Source organism: Octopus bimaculoides, chromosome 12 (genome assembly GCF_046866305.1).
Source record: "Octopus bimaculoides isolate indiv1 chromosome 12, ASM4686630v1, whole genome shotgun sequence".
Taxonomy (NCBI): Eukaryota; Metazoa; Mollusca; class Cephalopoda; order Octopoda; family Octopodidae; genus Octopus; species Octopus bimaculoides.
In genome coordinates this window covers 7,564,643-7,582,384 of record NC_142939.1, presented here as the reverse complement: position 1 = coordinate 7,582,384, position 17,742 = coordinate 7,564,643, and the positions used below count along the sequence as shown (strand labels likewise).

Genomic DNA, 17,742 nt, shown 5'->3' with positions numbered 1-17,742 from the left:
GCTCTGTTATCGGACCCAGTCTTTTCATTATAGTTCCTGAGGTTATAATGTCAAAGTTTAGGATTGCCTGTGTTTTGGAATTATACTTTCAGAATTTTATTTTCTATTAATTTTACTGTTTTAGGAATTGTCAATGAATTTAATTTCCTTTAGATTTTTTTTTTTTTTTTGGTGGGGAAGCCACTAATGATATTTGCTCTTTTGTTTTAGGATGATGAATACTTATGCACCAGTAAAAAGCTGTCCAAGGAAACCAATTATATTGGTAAAATTATTTTATAATCCACTTTATGTATAGTTGGGATGAGTTTTCACAAAATAGGATTTTGCTTGTTGTTAGAGCAAATTTGCTTTTGTTTGGTGGCTGTGTGGTAAGTAGCATGTTTACGATCCACATGGTTCCGGGTTCAGCCCCACTGCATGGCACCTTGGGCAAGTGTCTTCTACTATAGCCTCGGGCCAAGTATCTTGAGAGAAAAGCTGAACATTAGAAGCATCAGTTGTGGTGTGCAAGAGAGACGATTGCGCTGGTATGGGCATGTGGTGAGAATGGATGAGGATAGCTGCGTGAAAAAGTGCCACACCCTAACAGTTGAGGGAACCCGTGGAAGAGGTAGGCCCAGGAAGACCTGGGCTGAGGTGGTGAGGCAAGACCTTCGTACATTGGGCCTCACCGAGGCGATGACTACTGACTGAGACCTTTGGAAATGTGCTGTGCGTGAGAAGACCCGGCAAGCCAAGTGAGATCGTTGCCAGTGCCCCTGGACTGGCTCTTGTGCGGGTGGCACATAAGATGCACCATTTTGAGCGTGGCTGTTGCCAGTACTGCCTGACTGGCCTTCGTAGGATTTTCGAGCGAGATCGTTGCCAGTGCCCCTGGACTGGCTCTTGTGTGGGTGGCACATAAAAGAGACCATTTCGAGCATGGCCGTTGCCAGTATCGCCTGACTGGCCTTCGTGCGGGTGACACGTAAAAGCACCCACTACACTCTCTGAGTGGTTGGCATTAGGAAGGGCATCCAGCTGTAGAAACTCTGCCAAATTTAGATTGGAGCCTGGTGTTGCCATCCGGTTTCACCAGTCCTCAGTCAAATCGTCCAACCCATGCTAGCATGGAAAGCGGACGTTAAACGATGATGATGATGATATATATATATATATATATATATATATATATATATATATATAGCAAACAAGATTTGTTGAATGTAATTAGAATAGTTGTGAAATTTACATAGTTTATATATTTTCACCCAATTTATATTTGATCTTATTTTCCATATTTCTTTCAGTTAAATTTGAATCACTATCAGATGCAGTCATTGCTCATCATATCATTTTATTTGGTTGCCAGGAGCCATTAACAGTTGGTGGTATTTGGTGAGTTGTTTTGTGTAAAGTTTTTGGGTCAAATTAAATCTAATGCCTTTTAGCCATGGCTATTGTGTTTTCTACAAAGGCTTGCTATCTTAAGAGTTAAGACTTGTTGCTACTGGTTTATGTTCAGTCAACTCTGCTTGAATAAAAGAACAAAAAAAGGTGTAGAGAATATTTCATTAAACAGATGGTCAAATTCATTCAATATCTGCTGACACTGTGAAGTCCTAAGATATTAGACTTTTGAATCTCCTTGAAAGATAGTAAGGAATTTGAAGAACAGTATTTGGTACCAGCGTAGGTGATGTCAGTTTTGGCATGGTTTATACAAGCTGGATGCCCTTCCAAATGTCAGCCACTTTACAGTGTCTACTGGATGCGTTTTATGTGGCACTGACATGGCAGGATCACCAAGTAACTTGCAAGACAAAAATCCTTTGACAGGGGAGGGAGGAATTGGAGGAGGTGATCTTGTGCCAGATGATGAAAGGTTAGAGTGTGACAGAGACACAAAAACAAATGTGCTGCTTTAGTAGAAATACCTGTTGTGTATATATTATCATCATTGTCATCATTTGACATCTGTTCTCCATGCTGGTATGGGCTGGACAGTTTGATAGGAGCTGGCAGGTATAAAGACTAAGCTCTGTCTGTTTTGGCATGGTTTTTATGGCTAAATGTCCTTCTTAACGACATTGAACTGATTTTATGCCTCCACTGCCAAGGTTTTGTCTCACATAAATCCTATCAGTGTTGCTGTTAATATGGTGGTCAGTACATTTCTGGTTTTGATGTCCTGGCTGCGTATCTCATCAAGTGTCCAGTCCAGTACCCCAAATGTTGGTACTAGCACTATTACTGCCAAACCATTGTGAGATAAAATCTTGTTAAATGCAGACAGCTCTGAGTTCCATATTTTTTGGAGTCTGCAGAAGTACTCTTTTGTTATTCTGGCTTTAGTCACTGCACCAATGTATGCAACATTCTCATCAGTCTATGTTTTTATGTATGTATTTATTTGTGTGTGTGTGTGTGTATACAGTGTATTCAGCCCTTTTGATACCAAACTGGCTGAAACCACCTCTGGCTCTGTAGTACAAATGTCTTATTTTCAAAAGTTCTGAATTAAAATCTTCCACCAAACCTTAGTCACAATTTATGTTCCTAACACTAGCTTAATGATAACTAAGTTATTTTACTAAATTCTTTGTTATATTTAAAATTAATTGAAAGATACACAGCATCTTGTAAGAAATATGATAACGAAAGAGTTAAACAACAACAGTTTTAAACAATACTGCATTTTTTTTTTCCTTTTAGGTCATGTGGGACTATATGTAAAAAAGATGTAGCTCAAATCCTTTTTGCATGGGCAAAGAATGCTGATCCAGCTAAGCTACCTTGTAGTAAGTATTAATTTCTATGCTTAATTGTTTATCTTACTAATCATCATCTATCGCTCAGCTCAGAAACTGCTTAAATTTTTACTAAGTGCCAGTTAATAAAAGTCTTAGGAAAAGATGATTTGAAATATGTATTTTCAGGATATGGAACATACTGAAATGCACCTAAAAGCTAACATTGCAGATGCAGAAATACATGTTATATCGCAAAGCAACAGAAAAGATAGGAGTCATGTGGCTTGGAATGTACCAGCATGAAGATCTCATGCACCAGATTCTTTTGTCACACCCAAACTCGGTGTGTGACGCACTAATTGTACATATAAGTTAACTCAATATAGTTATATGTACTACTTATTGCCCACCAGATGATCCAAATCACACCGGCCTATTCAAAGACTGCTTGTGGAGAAAAGAAGCCTTGACCAAACATGAACAGTTCGTCCGTGTACTTCTCATGAGAGACCCCAACCTGCCCCCAATGTAGGATGGCTCGAGGGCCTTTCCCTCTCAGGAATAATGCAATGTGGAAAAAGACATGTGGAATCCCTGCACAACTTCACCAATAAGTTAGACATAGAGCAAGTAATACTCCAACCAGCCAGGGCAAACAATATATTCAATCTCTACTTCACAAACAATTTGGATCTCATTCATACTGTGTACACTGATGCTAGTCTCTGATTGTTGCTCAGCTGCAACCCTTATCATGGCTTCTGGACAGGGCTGGCTTTTAGAGGTAGTGCACACTGCATTGGCATATTTAAGTTTTGGTGCAGGTGATGCGTGGCTTTTTCTTCCTTTGTCTTTTAGTCCTTTTAGAGGAAAGCTTTTGCTTTTGTTCTGCTTGTGGCATGGTTTTGGGTGTAAGAAGCAGCAGTTTAGAAAATTTCTGTCGGACATTATGAAAATGTTTCATTCGTGCATATGAACATTATTGTCCATCATTACATCGATTCTGTTATCACTAATAGTATCAAAACATGTCCAAAGTTGTCACTCTTACTTGCCAAGATTTGACTGAAATAATATTAATCATTGAGCTAATGTTGTCTTCTCAATAGACAGATATAGTGTGCAAATGTGGGTGTGTCTTCAGTGTAAGGCACTCTAGTAAGCTCACAAACTGCACGAGTTTAACCACAGCCCTGCCCTTTGGAGGTATGTTCATTGAGCTAATGGTGAGCAGTTTGAGTAATGATGTTACCCTGTATCGCTATAGAAACCAGACATAATGACAACAACCAGTTAGTACAGGATAACGGAATTATGCTGAACTATAGCATGGCAATATTCAAGCATTCCAGAGCAAGGCATCAATGTCTGGCAAACACTGATGGTTCTTAGGTCTCAATATGATAAGTATCAGTGTTGCACTCATGTTTGTGTTTTAGTGTGGGCTGCTGGTGCTGATCTGAGTTGCCTTGTAAAAGCTGTGTTTGAGTTGGTCATTGGTTGTCCTTGCTTAGCGGGTCTGATACCCACTGCTGTTATGTACAGTCTATCATAGCCAGTTCACTGTGAGATAACTGACAACTTTGCAACTAAGGAAAAACTCCCTTCTTGTTGTGTCCATCTCCTTTTGTACTGCTGACAACTGCTTTGTTGCATTCATCTGCAATTCTGCTGTAATCAACTTCTCAGCCACAAGGAAATATTACCTTGCTTAGAAAGATGATGGTTAGCGACAGGAAAGATATCCAGCCATAGAAAATCTGCCTCAACAAGTTCCTATAACTCATGTAAGCACGGAAAAGTGGATAATAAAGTGATGGTAGTGTATATGATAAGCTTCCTTCCAGTTTCCGTCTACCAAATATACTCATAAGTTCTGACTTGGGCTATAGTAGAAGATACTTGCCCAAGGTGCTGTGCTGTGGGACTGAACCTGAAACATCTAGTTGCAAATCAAACTCCTTAACCACACAGCAACACCATTGTTGTTAGATAAAGCATAGAGAACTTGTATTCGCCTAACAATCAGCAATTGTCAAGAATAACGAGAAACAATATCGTGTACCTATTTAATCCATGTGAAATGGTATAGTAAAGGATATTTTCCCTTTTCTAAAAATTCATATTAATTCAATCATATAGATACACGATTTTGATTTAATCATATGGATACACTATTTTAATTTCATTATATAAATACACCAATGCTTTAAATTAATTCTCAAATAAACTGGTCTGTTTCTGTTCTTCTTCTCTTTACAGATGTTGGTTTCCATATTGGTAAAGGATCAAACATTTCATCTTTGGTCATGCAAGTTCATTACAAAAACAAATTTTCAGGTGATGCAACTTTTCGGTTTCTTATTATGGGATCTGTTTCTGGCCCCATTATGTTTTGCTTTAATTACTTCCTGATAGAGCACAGAAAGTAAACACACAAGGTTAATGATTGATGCATGTATTTATGTTCACAATGTTTTTCATTTCATGTGGTAAAAGAGAACTGGTTTGATTTCAGTTCATAGCTGTACCTATTTCATGTCATTTCATATTGTTTTAGATTTTATTGTTTTATAGTTTTATGTTAATTAGTAACTGTGTGGAGGCGCAATGGCCCAGTGGTTAGGGCAGCGGACTCGCAGTCATAGGATCGCGGTTTCGAGTCCCAGACCGGGCGTTGTGAGTGTTTATTGAGCGAAAACACCTAAAGCTCCACGAGGCTCCGGCAGGGGATGGTAGTGAACCCTGCTGTACTCTTCCACCACAACTTTCTCTCACTCTTACTTCCTGTTTCTGTTGTACTTGTAATTCAAAGGGTCAGCCTCGTCACACTGTGTTACGCTGAATATCCCTGAGAACTACGTTAAGGGTACACGTGTCTGTGGAGTGCTCAGCCACTTGCACGTTAATTTCACGAGCAGGCTGTTCCGTCGATCGGATCAACTGGAACCCTCGACATCATAAGCGACGGAGTGCCAACAACAACAATTAGTAACTGTAGAATTACGTGAGATCATGAAATTTCTGTGCTCATGTTTGCTAGATTTTAGTGGAACAGCTTGCCATTTACTACAAAAGGTAGATAAATGACTCTCTTAGCTAACATTTTTGAAGTGTGTAATATGTCTATAGTTGATTATTGACTCCTGGAAATTATGGATTGCAATACTTCACTTTATTAATGTCTTTAATTTAGATGTGAATGCTACCTACCTAGCCTCACTTCTTATGTGCTATAAACCTGAAACTTAAATTTCAGAATTTATAAAAGGAATCGATCCCTTGGTGTTTGGTGAGAAAATTAGAGTGAAACCTGTTGAGTACCTTTGTCATTGATCTGCTTTCAATGCCAACATGTGACCATTTCATTTTATTCCATTAATATTCTTGAACATTATGCTAATTTTCTCACTGATATAAATAAGAAGACTCATGCCTACAAAATAAATCAATAGACAACATGCTACATATCAGAAATGCAGTGTATCGGCAGAATCATATGACCAGCAGACAAAAATGTCTGGAGATATATTTTAGCTATGGCCTTTTACAAAGAGAGAGGATCTGTATTTTCAATGAAAGAGAGATGAGAGTGTCTGACAGAGTAGATGGAAGAGGCTTTACATTGTTTTTGATGGAATAAAGATGGCATATGTCTGGAGACTGTTGAAAACTGATTCTTTGGATTTGCATATGACACATTTCTGTCTAACAACTGTCTGTTTCCTAATTACATTGATTTGACTACAACGAAACCTCGGGAAAACTAAGATTTTTTCTTTTTTTCAGACAAAATGTGAAAATGATATTCCAGATGTGAGATGTTCAATATTTGACTGTGGTATTTATTGATAAAATAAAAATGCTCTTTTTTAAAATTTTTGTTTACTTATTTTCTTATTTGTATATTACAGATGCACAGCCTGCAGATAATTCTGGATTATCTCTATATGTAACAAAGCATAAGTGAGTTTGAAATTCCTAAACATATTTCTCTATCTTACTTTCATTCTATAGGACAACTGTACCTAATGTGAAGTACTAACAACTAAGCAGTGAAGTGGCAATATGTCTTTTCTTTTGCCAGTAAACAAAAGTAAATCAACTAGATTGATGTGAGTTCTCTCCAAAACAGAATTTAATGTTTAAGACAGGATTTATCTTAATATGTTGGCTGAAAAAGAGAATGAAATGGCTATTTTAGGTTAGTGGATAGGAGGAATACTGGATGAGGTTAGCACAGTTGCTGTACATTTTGGATTGTAACAGAATTATCTTTGTGCAAAGCGACATTATTTGGCAGTATATATTTTGTGTACCTGGTAATTCATATTGCTTTCCTTTTCTTTACAACAAATAAACTGTTATGTATTTGGATCTTTATTCATTATTGCTTAAGAGGTGTGCCTTTTTTTCCCCTCCTAAACTCCTCACCATACTCAAACATATTTCTGAGGATTGCCTCACTAAAGAATATAAATTTGGTCCCTGACAAAGGCTTGACTACAGAACACTTTTCCGTCATTTCTTTTTATGGCTTAGTTAGAGGTGGAATTTTTACAACCCTTTTTCAGTGCTTTTATGACTGGTGGGGAGAAAGTTATCCACAGAGTGGTGATTGGGCCCAAATGCTTGATAACAAAGTGGATTTCACTAAAGGGACCAATGGGCCAAATGATAATATTAAACCAATTGACAGGTTATCACCGTTGTCTGTTTTCTTCAAATAGCGATCTTCAATCATCATTCTGTTGTCTGTATCTAGTTATTCAATCCATTTTTCCAGCCTAAGAAAAAAGAGGCTTGTTAACAGTTTATATAAAGAAACAATTAATTGTTCATGAACATAAAACTATTTTGATGTTTGTTGATAGTAAAGTGCAGGATATGTTCTAATTTATCATTAAATGAATATAGTAGTTGATAGCTTCACCTGATGTTTGACATTATACTGTACTTCAAACATAAACACATTTATAAGCTGACACTAGGAGTTCTTGGTAGCTGTAAGACTTTCAATTTGATACGAAGACTACTTAGTCACATGTCGTTTTAAGTAGAAAGTTTTACAGCTGCCTAATCTATACTATATATAAAACAGAGATGTGTGTGTAATCGCTTTTCACGTGAAATCGACTTCACCAAATGCTTCCATACTTGTGATGCATGAATAATTTGACCTCGGATAAATGTTAGGCTCTTCATTTGATTTTTTTAATTGAAAATAAATAATATTGCTTTATATTTAAGATTCACTTCTTTAAAAAGGTTCCTCAATGTCAACTTCTGGTATTGACGTAACAATGGCAAAAAGCTTCACTCTCTATTTTGTGTGTGAGTGTGTGTGTGTTCGTGTGTATGAGAGAGAGAGAGAGTAAATACTACATACACACCGCTCTCTCACTCTGTCTCACACACATACACACCCCTTGACTCACTCATACTCTGTCTGTTACAAACACACACATACATAAATGTATACAAACATATTTATAAAGACACACGTGTGTATGCGCGCGCGTGCGTGTTTGTAAGAGACAGAGTGTGAGTGAGTCAAGGGCTGTGTTGTCATATGCATACATCCAAAGATGTATGTATATTTATGCATGTACATATACATGACAATAAACCTCTCTCTCTCACTCACACTCTGTCTCTTGCAAACACACACATACATAAATGTATACAAACATATTTACAAAGACACACGTGTGTATGCGTGCGTGTGTGGGGGGTTCCACAATCGCCATTTATTTCAATTACTCTTGTGAGGATATTCACGTAAGTCATTTTTTTCATTTAATCCCCATTTTAATTTTCGTAAAAGTTTCCAAGTACCAATGAAGCTTTTTGGCACATCTTCAATTTTCCCCATTCATGAGAGGCGCCCAGCCATCATTCATCTGAGAGTCCATCTACAGAATGTCCTCAAATTTCTATACAGCATATTTTGCCTTTTTTTCTTCAAGTATATAAGCAACAATTTCATTCCCGAGCAACGCCGGGTGCCTCTGCTAGTTTAATATAAAGACTAGTTAATTACATGTCGTTTCTTTTTTCATATTTTCAGACAGAAGTATGCTGCAGGAATTTTTATTTTAGATTCTGAAAATGGTGTTGTTCCCAAATCTACTCCATGTAAGGTTAAATTATATATTACAGCATTGTTTATCACGTGTGAACAACGTTTCTACTCTAGATATTATTGAGATAGTTTCTTCCAGAACAAACATTTATATGTATTTTCTGTCTGGAATGTAGCAGGTTTTATGAAAGTGCATTTGAAATTTTCCTTCTTTATGAGAGTAATAAAAAAACAGCTGTTGTTTGTAGCTTCAAACCAGGTGTTGCCTAATCCGGCATATATATATACATACCTTTAAGATATTATTAGAAACAAGTATGCTATTCAAAAATCTAATGTTCAAACGTTTTGTATTTTAATTAGATCAGACAATTCTATTTTCTTGAGGATTTTTATTGTGATTAGTACCACATTTCTATTACTCTTATGACAAAGTTGAGGGATGGCAGAATTGGTGGAGTCTTGGATAAAATGCTTTGGCATATTTAATTATGGTTCTTTATGTTCACAGTTCAAATCTCATCAGAGTCCATCCTTTATAACTACATATCCTTGAAATCATTATTGCAATATTAAGGGCTGTGAGTAAGAACCAAGAGTACTTGCATTATTTGTTCATTTATGTTCTGAGTTCAAATACTGCTGGAATCACTTTTGTAGTCATCCTGCAAATTAAGTACCTGCCAAGTATTTAGGTTGATTTAACTGTTATTTCTAAATTAGTATAGCTGTATGTCTATATTTAAAAAAAAAACAAAAAAACCTGTGAAATATATAATTTAAAATGCATTAACTAAGTCTCTCTCAAGCCACGTCCTATTGTTTAAAAAAGAAGGAAGGTGCAGGTATGCATGGCTGTGTGTTAAGAAGATTACTTCCCAACCACATAGTTCTGGGTTCAGTCCCACTGCTTGGCACCTTGGGCATGTATCTCCAGCTATATCCCTTTACATTGAAGGTCAATATTATATCCTTCTTTCCAAATTTGTGACTTTGTGCCTATGTCAGATATCAATATTGTTATTTTAATATTTATTCAGTCAGTACCAATTAAGTGTTGAAAATCAGTTAATTATAATCATTGGATTAATCAACAATAGTTAGCGAACACAAATTTTAATTACTATACTTCAGTTATTCTATTAACTCAACTCATTTGTGCTTTACAGTAAGCAACATTGATGTTAGCTGCAAATTTCCAAGAAGAGTTATTTATCCATTTGCATTTCGGACCCATGCACACAATCTTGGCAAGTAGACATTTTACGGTCTTTTATTATTAAAACAAACAAAATAAAATAAAGACTTTGTAAAGGTTTTTATTCAGATATTTCAGTAAAAGAATAAATGTTTCGTAAATTCTTCAGTAATGTTTCTTCACACACACACACATGCACGTTCATTTATGTGTGTGTGTGCATATGTATTGATGAGGGTGACAAAATTGGTGCATCAAACAAATCTCTTGTAGTTTTGTCCATACAAATTATGTCCTTTATGGCACAGTTAACTTTGTGTTTTTAGTTTTTTTTTGTACCTGATACAATATTGGAGACAAAGCAACTGAAACCTTTTAAGACAGCTGTTCCAGTGTGGTTGCAGTTCATTGACTGAAACCAGTAAAAGTATATTAAATCAATAAGATTGATGTTTGTCTGTCCTTTTAACCTCTTGATATCAACCCATCTGAGACTGCCTTTAGTTTTATGTTACAATCTTCCCATTTTACAGTGGTCTAAGTTACAACCTTTCCTCAGAATTTCTATCTGATTTGTGTGCTAAGCATCAGCTTAGCCCTTTTGTTACTCTACTGAAATATCCTGCTTTTATTCCAATTAATTTTAGTAAAATAACTTTGTGATTATCAATGGAATCCAGGGGCAGTCTTGGGTAGGTTAATATCAAAAGTGTTAATAATGACAATTATTTTACTAAATTCGTCATTATTCTCTAAATCAATTAAAATGAAGGCAGCATATCTCATTAGAAATACCATAATGAAAGGGTTCGTAGTAAAATTGACATCTTTTTCACTGTTTCAGCAAGAGTGGTGAGTGCTTATAAGTTTAATGGAAGCTGGACATTGATCGGGAAAAGCAATCCCCATTGGCCTCAAGTGAGTTTAATTCTTCTTCTTCTCTTTTAACTCTTTCATTATTACTAAGGAAAAGTGTTTTTATAGAAACTTTAAAATAACTTCTGAATTCATGTTTATATTCGGTCTGCATGTGTTGGTAACGGGACAAAATACTTGCTGTCAATGCTGTAAAATGGTTCAAGATAGGAAAGCTAGTCGTTCATAAAATTAATTAATCTAGCTTATAATTACTTTTAGCAAATTCTTGAAATGAAACCATGTCTAGTAGGAGCTTCTACAAAGAATCCATTTTTTAATTATACATAAATTGGGTGTATAATATTGGTTATACATTGTTTGTTATAAGCCTCCTCTGAAATATAATTAGCAAGTTACTCTTTATAAGTCTTATTCATTGTCCAGTGTATTGTCTAATATGGTTTATGCATATATTATTTCTTGTAATTGGATGAAATTTTTTGTGTGAAAGAAGGAAAGTGTGTACATGTAAATGTTGCTTTTTATTGGTCTTATTCATTGTCTCTTGCTGAACCAGGTGCAATATTTGCTCATAGTAGGTTAACATGGCCTAAATGATTCACTACTTAGCAACCTAGTGCCAATATTTTTTTTATTTTAATACACTTTTATCTTGTTGCCAAGAGATAGATTATTTCAATGTAAACACAAGTACAATGTCTTGATTCTGTTTCAGTTAGCTAAAAACTGTCGTTTATTATTTTACAGGCCTTTTATCCCATTGAGAGAAGAATCAAAATTGAAAGAAACGACACTGTGGTAATTATAGTTCTCTGTTTGAAACAATGACACTTTTGTATTTGCCTTCGAGAACTTTTGTTTGATAAATTAAAGTAGGAACTAGTACAGAGAAAAGGAAATTACTTGTAACAATTTGAAACCCATCTAGATGAAAACAATTTAAAAGAGTTAAGTTTTCAGGGCTCCAAGCACTGCTCTTCATCTCTGACTATGACCTTTCCCAGGCCCTTTGAGAAGGAAAAAGGAAGAAGAAGCCATAAATAGGTTATCTTCAGACAGGAAACCTTCAAATACTTGCAACAGCATGAACTCTGATAAAAGGACCAGGTGGTGGTGTTCAAGTTGATAACTGATTAAGTCTACCACACAAGAACAACTAAAGCTAATCTAACAGGCATTTTGAACAGTTTCCATCTAATCTGATCTCACACACCAGGCTTGGGTTGACACATAACTATAAGTGAAAACACTTGCCTAAGGTGCTACATTTCTGGAATTGAACTTAGAACTGTGTAATTGCAAAGTAAACCTTGTAACGATGCTAGCACCCAAATTACTATTGGACTAAGTGGTTCTTTTACATTAGCATATTATTTGTTGTGTCTTATGAAAAATTAAATTAAGTAAAACAATTAATAGTGTCTCTTGTTTTGCTAGGTTGCACGCTGTACCTATAATTCAACAGGTCGAAATAGAGTCACAAAGATTGGGTATGTATTGCATTGAACTCATCATCATCATTATTATGTAACTGCTTTTCATCTTGCCTTGGGTAGGATAGGTTATCAAATTCTGACATGGTTTGTTTTCTATGGCTGTGTATCCTTAACAGCAATCACTTTACAAGGTGTACTGAGTGCATTTTGTTATGGCATACTTCACCATCTCTCTCTTCTGCTGTTTCCTAATATCTCTCTCTCTCTCTCCCTGGCTTACCATGTACCTCCTCTATAGCAAGACACCTATTTCTGCCTCCCTACTTTTCTATCACAATCTAACCTTTCATCACCTGATACTGGATCACCTCCTCCAATGCCCCTCCCTTATAGCAAGACGTTAAAATTTTTTTTAATGGATATATCTTTTAATTTATTAATTGATTAATATTAATAGCTAATTATTTACCCTAGGTATTCAGGCTCTGTCTTTCTTTATAAGCTTTTTTTGATTTAAGGTTTTCTTCAATTTTTATAATAATATAATTTTATTCCACACTTTGCATGCAACCGGTTATTGAAAAGACCATTAGTTGAAAGGACCAATGAAACAAAACCATTTACAAATGTGTATCTATCAAACTAGTTGTATATTTTGGCTTATAACCTTATTTTAGTTCCATTCTAAACAAAACTGTCCGACGAATGGGAATGTGAAACTCTAAGAATTCATTCAAAACTTATTAGTATATACAAAGGCACAGACATAACTGTGTAGTTAAGAAGACTGGTATTAGGTTCAGTCCCACTGCATGACCCCTATTATTGCGTTTTACTGAACAATGCCTTGACATGAGATATAGAATTTTTAGAGAGGAGAATAAGATTTGTCTGTTCATTATTTCCAAATAAAATGGCTCCAACCATATTGTTGGGTTTGCTTTCTAAGAACTTAATCATATGTAACTACTCTTTCTCCCCCTCTCTCTCTCTCTCTCTCTCACACACACACACACACATTCTCATATAATCAATTGTGTCCATTATCTGAAACCTTAATAATTAACTCCAATGTTTATTCCCATTGCAGACCAACTCATGATGATGAGATGTGCAACTTCTACATGATGTACTATTCTCACAGTGAAGACCATATACCAAGCTATATGGAATGCATTAATAATGATTTCTCAGATGTCACTAAAGACATTCCAGCTTCCTCTGTCAAGCAACTGCCTTATAATCCATATTTGGAACAGAAAGCAGTGCAGTCAAAGACCCACCCCAGTGAAAATGTTGTTCACCAGCAGTTAAATAAAAATTCTCAGATAACAAGAGGGAAAAGTGATTCTCAACAACTGTTCCAAGGTAGGCAATATAGCAATGAGAAAAATTATAATTATCCGGTTTTTCCTAAAAATTATAAGTTTTCACAGCAGAATTCTGATGAATATAAAAGAACCAATCAGTACAAACGTTTTAATCAACAGTTTGATTCTTATGATAACAAGGTACCGGGATATATTGGGGATCACAGGTTGGATATGCAGCACCAAAAACCAAAGAATCGCAATAGAAATAAAGCGTTCCAGATTCTCAATGAACAGTTATTATCTGATTCTCAGCGAAATCACATGAGTCAGAACTATATATGAGTCAGAATATGAGTCAGAACTATATATGAGTCAGAACTATATATGAGTCAGAACTATATATGAGTCAGAACTATATATGGCAGAATATGAATCCATTTGAAAGATTGCATTTTTTAAAGAAAGAAGATTCTCAGTTTGCTACCAGCACTTCATTAGCCACAGGCACAGCACCGCATCAAGCCACAGTGCTTCCAGCGACATCTGCTGGAGGCCAACTTAAGAAAACTGCAGCTCCAAATGCTGCCAAGGCATATTCAGTCAGTAAGCGATCACTTTTGTGTTCAAAGCTACTGTTATCCATGTTGTTGCTATGTCTGTTTGTTTCCAACCAAGATATTTTAATAATTAATTATGTTAGACTTAACTGGCTTCAAAAAATTCTTTGCTAAGATTAAAGATATAAATTTCTTTACTCTAAAGGATATATGTATGTAGTGTGCGTACACGTTTGTGTGTGTGTGTGTGTGTGTGTGTGTGCATGCGCATGGACACATATATATATATAGACATATAAATATGTGTGTGTATATTTATATGTGTGCATGTGTATCTACATAGGTATCGACGCAGGAAACAACCTGAGAATCTTGTCAGTGATAATTTCTTTTATATTTTCTTCATGCAGCTCGGATTAAATAGTACTTCTTGATTTGATAATAATTAATATGCAAATTCTGTAAATTTTTGTATTTTGCAAAGTAATTATTTGGAGAGAGTTTTAGTTTATTGAGTGGTTCGGGTAAGGTAGCTTACCAATTTGTAATCTGTCATTGCTTTGCTCCTTTTCAAAGCCACTTGATTTTAATTAGCTTGCTCCTTGCTATCCCCCACATCTGGTTGTAAATATTTCCAAGTAGAGGGGACAATTTACAAGTGTATACAGTAGGAATTCTTTACAGTTTGTGTTATGTTTCCCTCGGACTGACTCGCAGAGATAACATAACGAGTTATACAATTTAATTATTACATTTATTGTTCAATTACATACAAAGAACGCACTCACCCAATGTTCGTTATGAATAAACAAAAGTCATGTCCGCCATATATATATCAATGACATTTTACTACGACAGTCCCACAAGACAACAACAATGAAACAATGAACTCAGACGAACCACATGACACACGGAACGTCAGACGAATTACATATCTAACAGTCCATATAACACCTCCCCACTGAAATTGATGCTACACAAGAAGTATCAACAGCAAAGTCTCTCTTGGGTTTTACGGGTTCTCTTGGACCGTCTTGGGTTGTCTGGTCCATACTCTGGAACGGGTAACATGGTCTTGGGTCTGGTTTGTCTTTGTGTTAGTGGCACAGTTTCCGAGATCTCCATCGGGTGATCTGTTGCAAATTCAAATACAATGTTTTCTGCATCACCAGGTTCATTGTCTTCCTCAGTTGTGTACCGCGGTCGCAGCTGTTCCCAGTGTCGTCTCCACATCGGGCCATGAGGTATGACCTTCACGTTAAAGCAGCGAGTACCCAATGACTTCTTAATGATTGCTGGTACCCATCGGGGATCTTTGTCTCGGCGAGGTCCATAGTAGAGTGCATACACAGGATCTCCGGCCTTGTACTGCCTGGTAACTTTAGCGACATCACCCGAGCTTGGAGTCACCTGAGACTTATGTGCTTCCTTAGACTGTTTGCCTTGAGCAATGTGTGTTGGCGATGGCAGCAGAGAATCAATCCTTGTTCGTATCTGCCAGTTATTCAAAAGTTCACTTGGAGAGAATCCACAGGATGTTGGTGTTCTCCGGTACTGCATCAAGAATTCTTGAAGTGCTCGTGTTGGCGGAAGAGAAGACTTCCTCAGAGCTTGTTTGAAGGTCTGCACCAAACGTTCCGCTGCTCCGTTGGTAGCTGGGTGGTAAGGTGCACCTGTCAGGTGTGTGATCCCGCGTTCTTTGCACCAGCTCTGGAACTCCTCAGACGTAAAAGTTGGTGCGTTATCGGTGACCAGTGTGTGAGGAAATCCGAAGTGCACAAAGTCTTCCTCAAGCAGATTCAAAGTGGCTTTGGAGGACGTGGAGGAAGTGGGATGAATGCATGGGTACTTGGAATAAGCATCTGTGATCACCAGCCAATCTCTACCCATAAAATTTATTGCATGGTCCAGATGTAAGCGGCTCCACGGCTTTTCTGGTAACATCCATGGGTGAACTGGAGGCTTAGATGGCTGCCTTTGATGTTCGTTACATGAATCACATCGTCGACTGGCTATCTCTATAGCAGCATCGATACCAGGCCAATATACAGCAGTTCTTGCTAGCTGTTTCATGCGTTCCATGCCAAAGTGTCCGAGATGCAGAAGATTGAGGATCTTTGGCTGCAAGCTATGTGGAATCACAACTCTAGATCCATGTATAAGGCATCCATGACAGATACTAAGTGAGTTTGATAACTTACGGAACTTGTTGACTTCGTCATTGATCTCCATGTTCTTTGGTGGCCAGCCTTCACGGACGTAGCGCATCACTGTAGATATCACTGGATCTTTCCCTGACTCTTGACGGAGGACGTTAGCATCCACAGGTTGGACTTGAATACTAAGAGCTTTGATGGCACACACCATGTCTATGTCTTCACCATTTTCCTTTCTGTCAAAGTCGTTGTCATCACCGAATGGCAAGCGACTGAGGGCATCAGCATTGCCATGATCTGCTGATTTCCGATATTCAATGGTGTAGTCAAACTGGTTCAGCCACAGGGCCCATCGTGCTAGTCTGTTAGCAGCGAGAAGTGGCGTCCCTTTCCTCGGACTGAATAGTGATGTCAGTGGCTTGTGGTCAGTCACGAGTACGAATTTACGACCGTACAAATATTGGTAAAACTTCTGCAAGCCAAATATGATAGCTAGGGCTTCCTTTTGAATTTGACTGTAGTTACGCTGTGCAGAAGTGAGAGTCTTGGACATATTGGATATTGGGCGCTCGCTTCCATCAGGATAGCGGTGAAACAGGACTGCTCCAATACCAACGTTTGATGCGTCACAAGCCAGTCCCAAAGTTTTGTTTGGATCGAAGTGTATCAGAACTTGACTCGATGAAAGTACATTCTTCAAGTGATCAAAAGCTGACTGTTCCTCATCTCCCCACTTCCAAATAGTTGACTTTTTTGTAAGGCAATAGAGTGGCTCTGCTATACTGGCTTGGTTTGGGATAAACTTTCCATAAAACTGAACTGAACCTAGGAAAGATTTCAAGCTTGATTCGTTCGTTGGAGATGGCATCTTTAAGACTGCTTCGACTTTGGATCCCTTAGTGATCCCTTCAGCCGACAAAATGTGTCCAAGGTATTCTACACTGGGTAGTGCAAACTGGCACTTTTCACGGCGACATCTGAGTCCATTGTCGCTTAGACGTGTGAGCAGACACTTTAGGTTGTTTAAGTGACTGTTTGCATCTTTCCCACTGACGAGCATGTCATCCTGGAAGACGGCCACTCCAGGTAGATCATGGGTCAGGTTTTCCATGATCTCCTGAAAGTAACCAGGTGCTGACTTGATTCCGAAAGGGAGTCGTTGTTGCAGGAGTACTCCACGGTGAGTGCTGAGTGCGAGTCTGCGTTGACTTTCTGGAGCCAGTTTGATCTGATTATAGGCATCAGCAAGGTCTATCTTTGTATATCTGAATCCACCTCCGAGTTTCTGCATCAGTTCAGCAGGGAGTGGCATTGGATGACGGTGATCAGCAAGTTGGTCATTAATTCCCACAGAGTAGTCACCACAAATCCGTAGTTTGGGCT

The 17,742-nt window shown here is 37.4% G+C and overlaps 1 protein-coding gene across 8 annotated transcripts in view; it reads left to right on the top strand.

Moving 5' to 3' along the window:
- The window catches only part of LOC106870427 (peptidyl-glycine alpha-amidating monooxygenase B), a 63,553-nt gene that overhangs the window by 29,079 nt on the left and 16,732 nt on the right, over positions 1-17,742 (top strand). For all 8 annotated transcript variants that reach the window (XM_014916495.3, XM_052972071.2, XM_089360701.1 and 5 more), the window contains exons 3-13: positions 211-265; positions 1,293-1,380; positions 2,698-2,783; positions 4,998-5,075; positions 6,650-6,701; positions 8,806-8,873; positions 9,990-10,070; positions 10,863-10,936; positions 11,645-11,695; positions 12,335-12,387; positions 13,424-13,701. In XM_014916495.3, the coding sequence (XP_014771981.1) occupies positions 211-265; positions 1,293-1,380; positions 2,698-2,783; positions 4,998-5,075; positions 6,650-6,701; positions 8,806-8,873; positions 9,990-10,070; positions 10,863-10,936; positions 11,645-11,695; positions 12,335-12,387; positions 13,424-13,701 (964 nt within the window). The remainder of the gene's footprint in view (positions 1-210; positions 266-1,292; positions 1,381-2,697; positions 2,784-4,997; positions 5,076-6,649; positions 6,702-8,805; positions 8,874-9,989; positions 10,071-10,862; positions 10,937-11,644; positions 11,696-12,334; positions 12,388-13,423; positions 13,702-17,742) is intronic.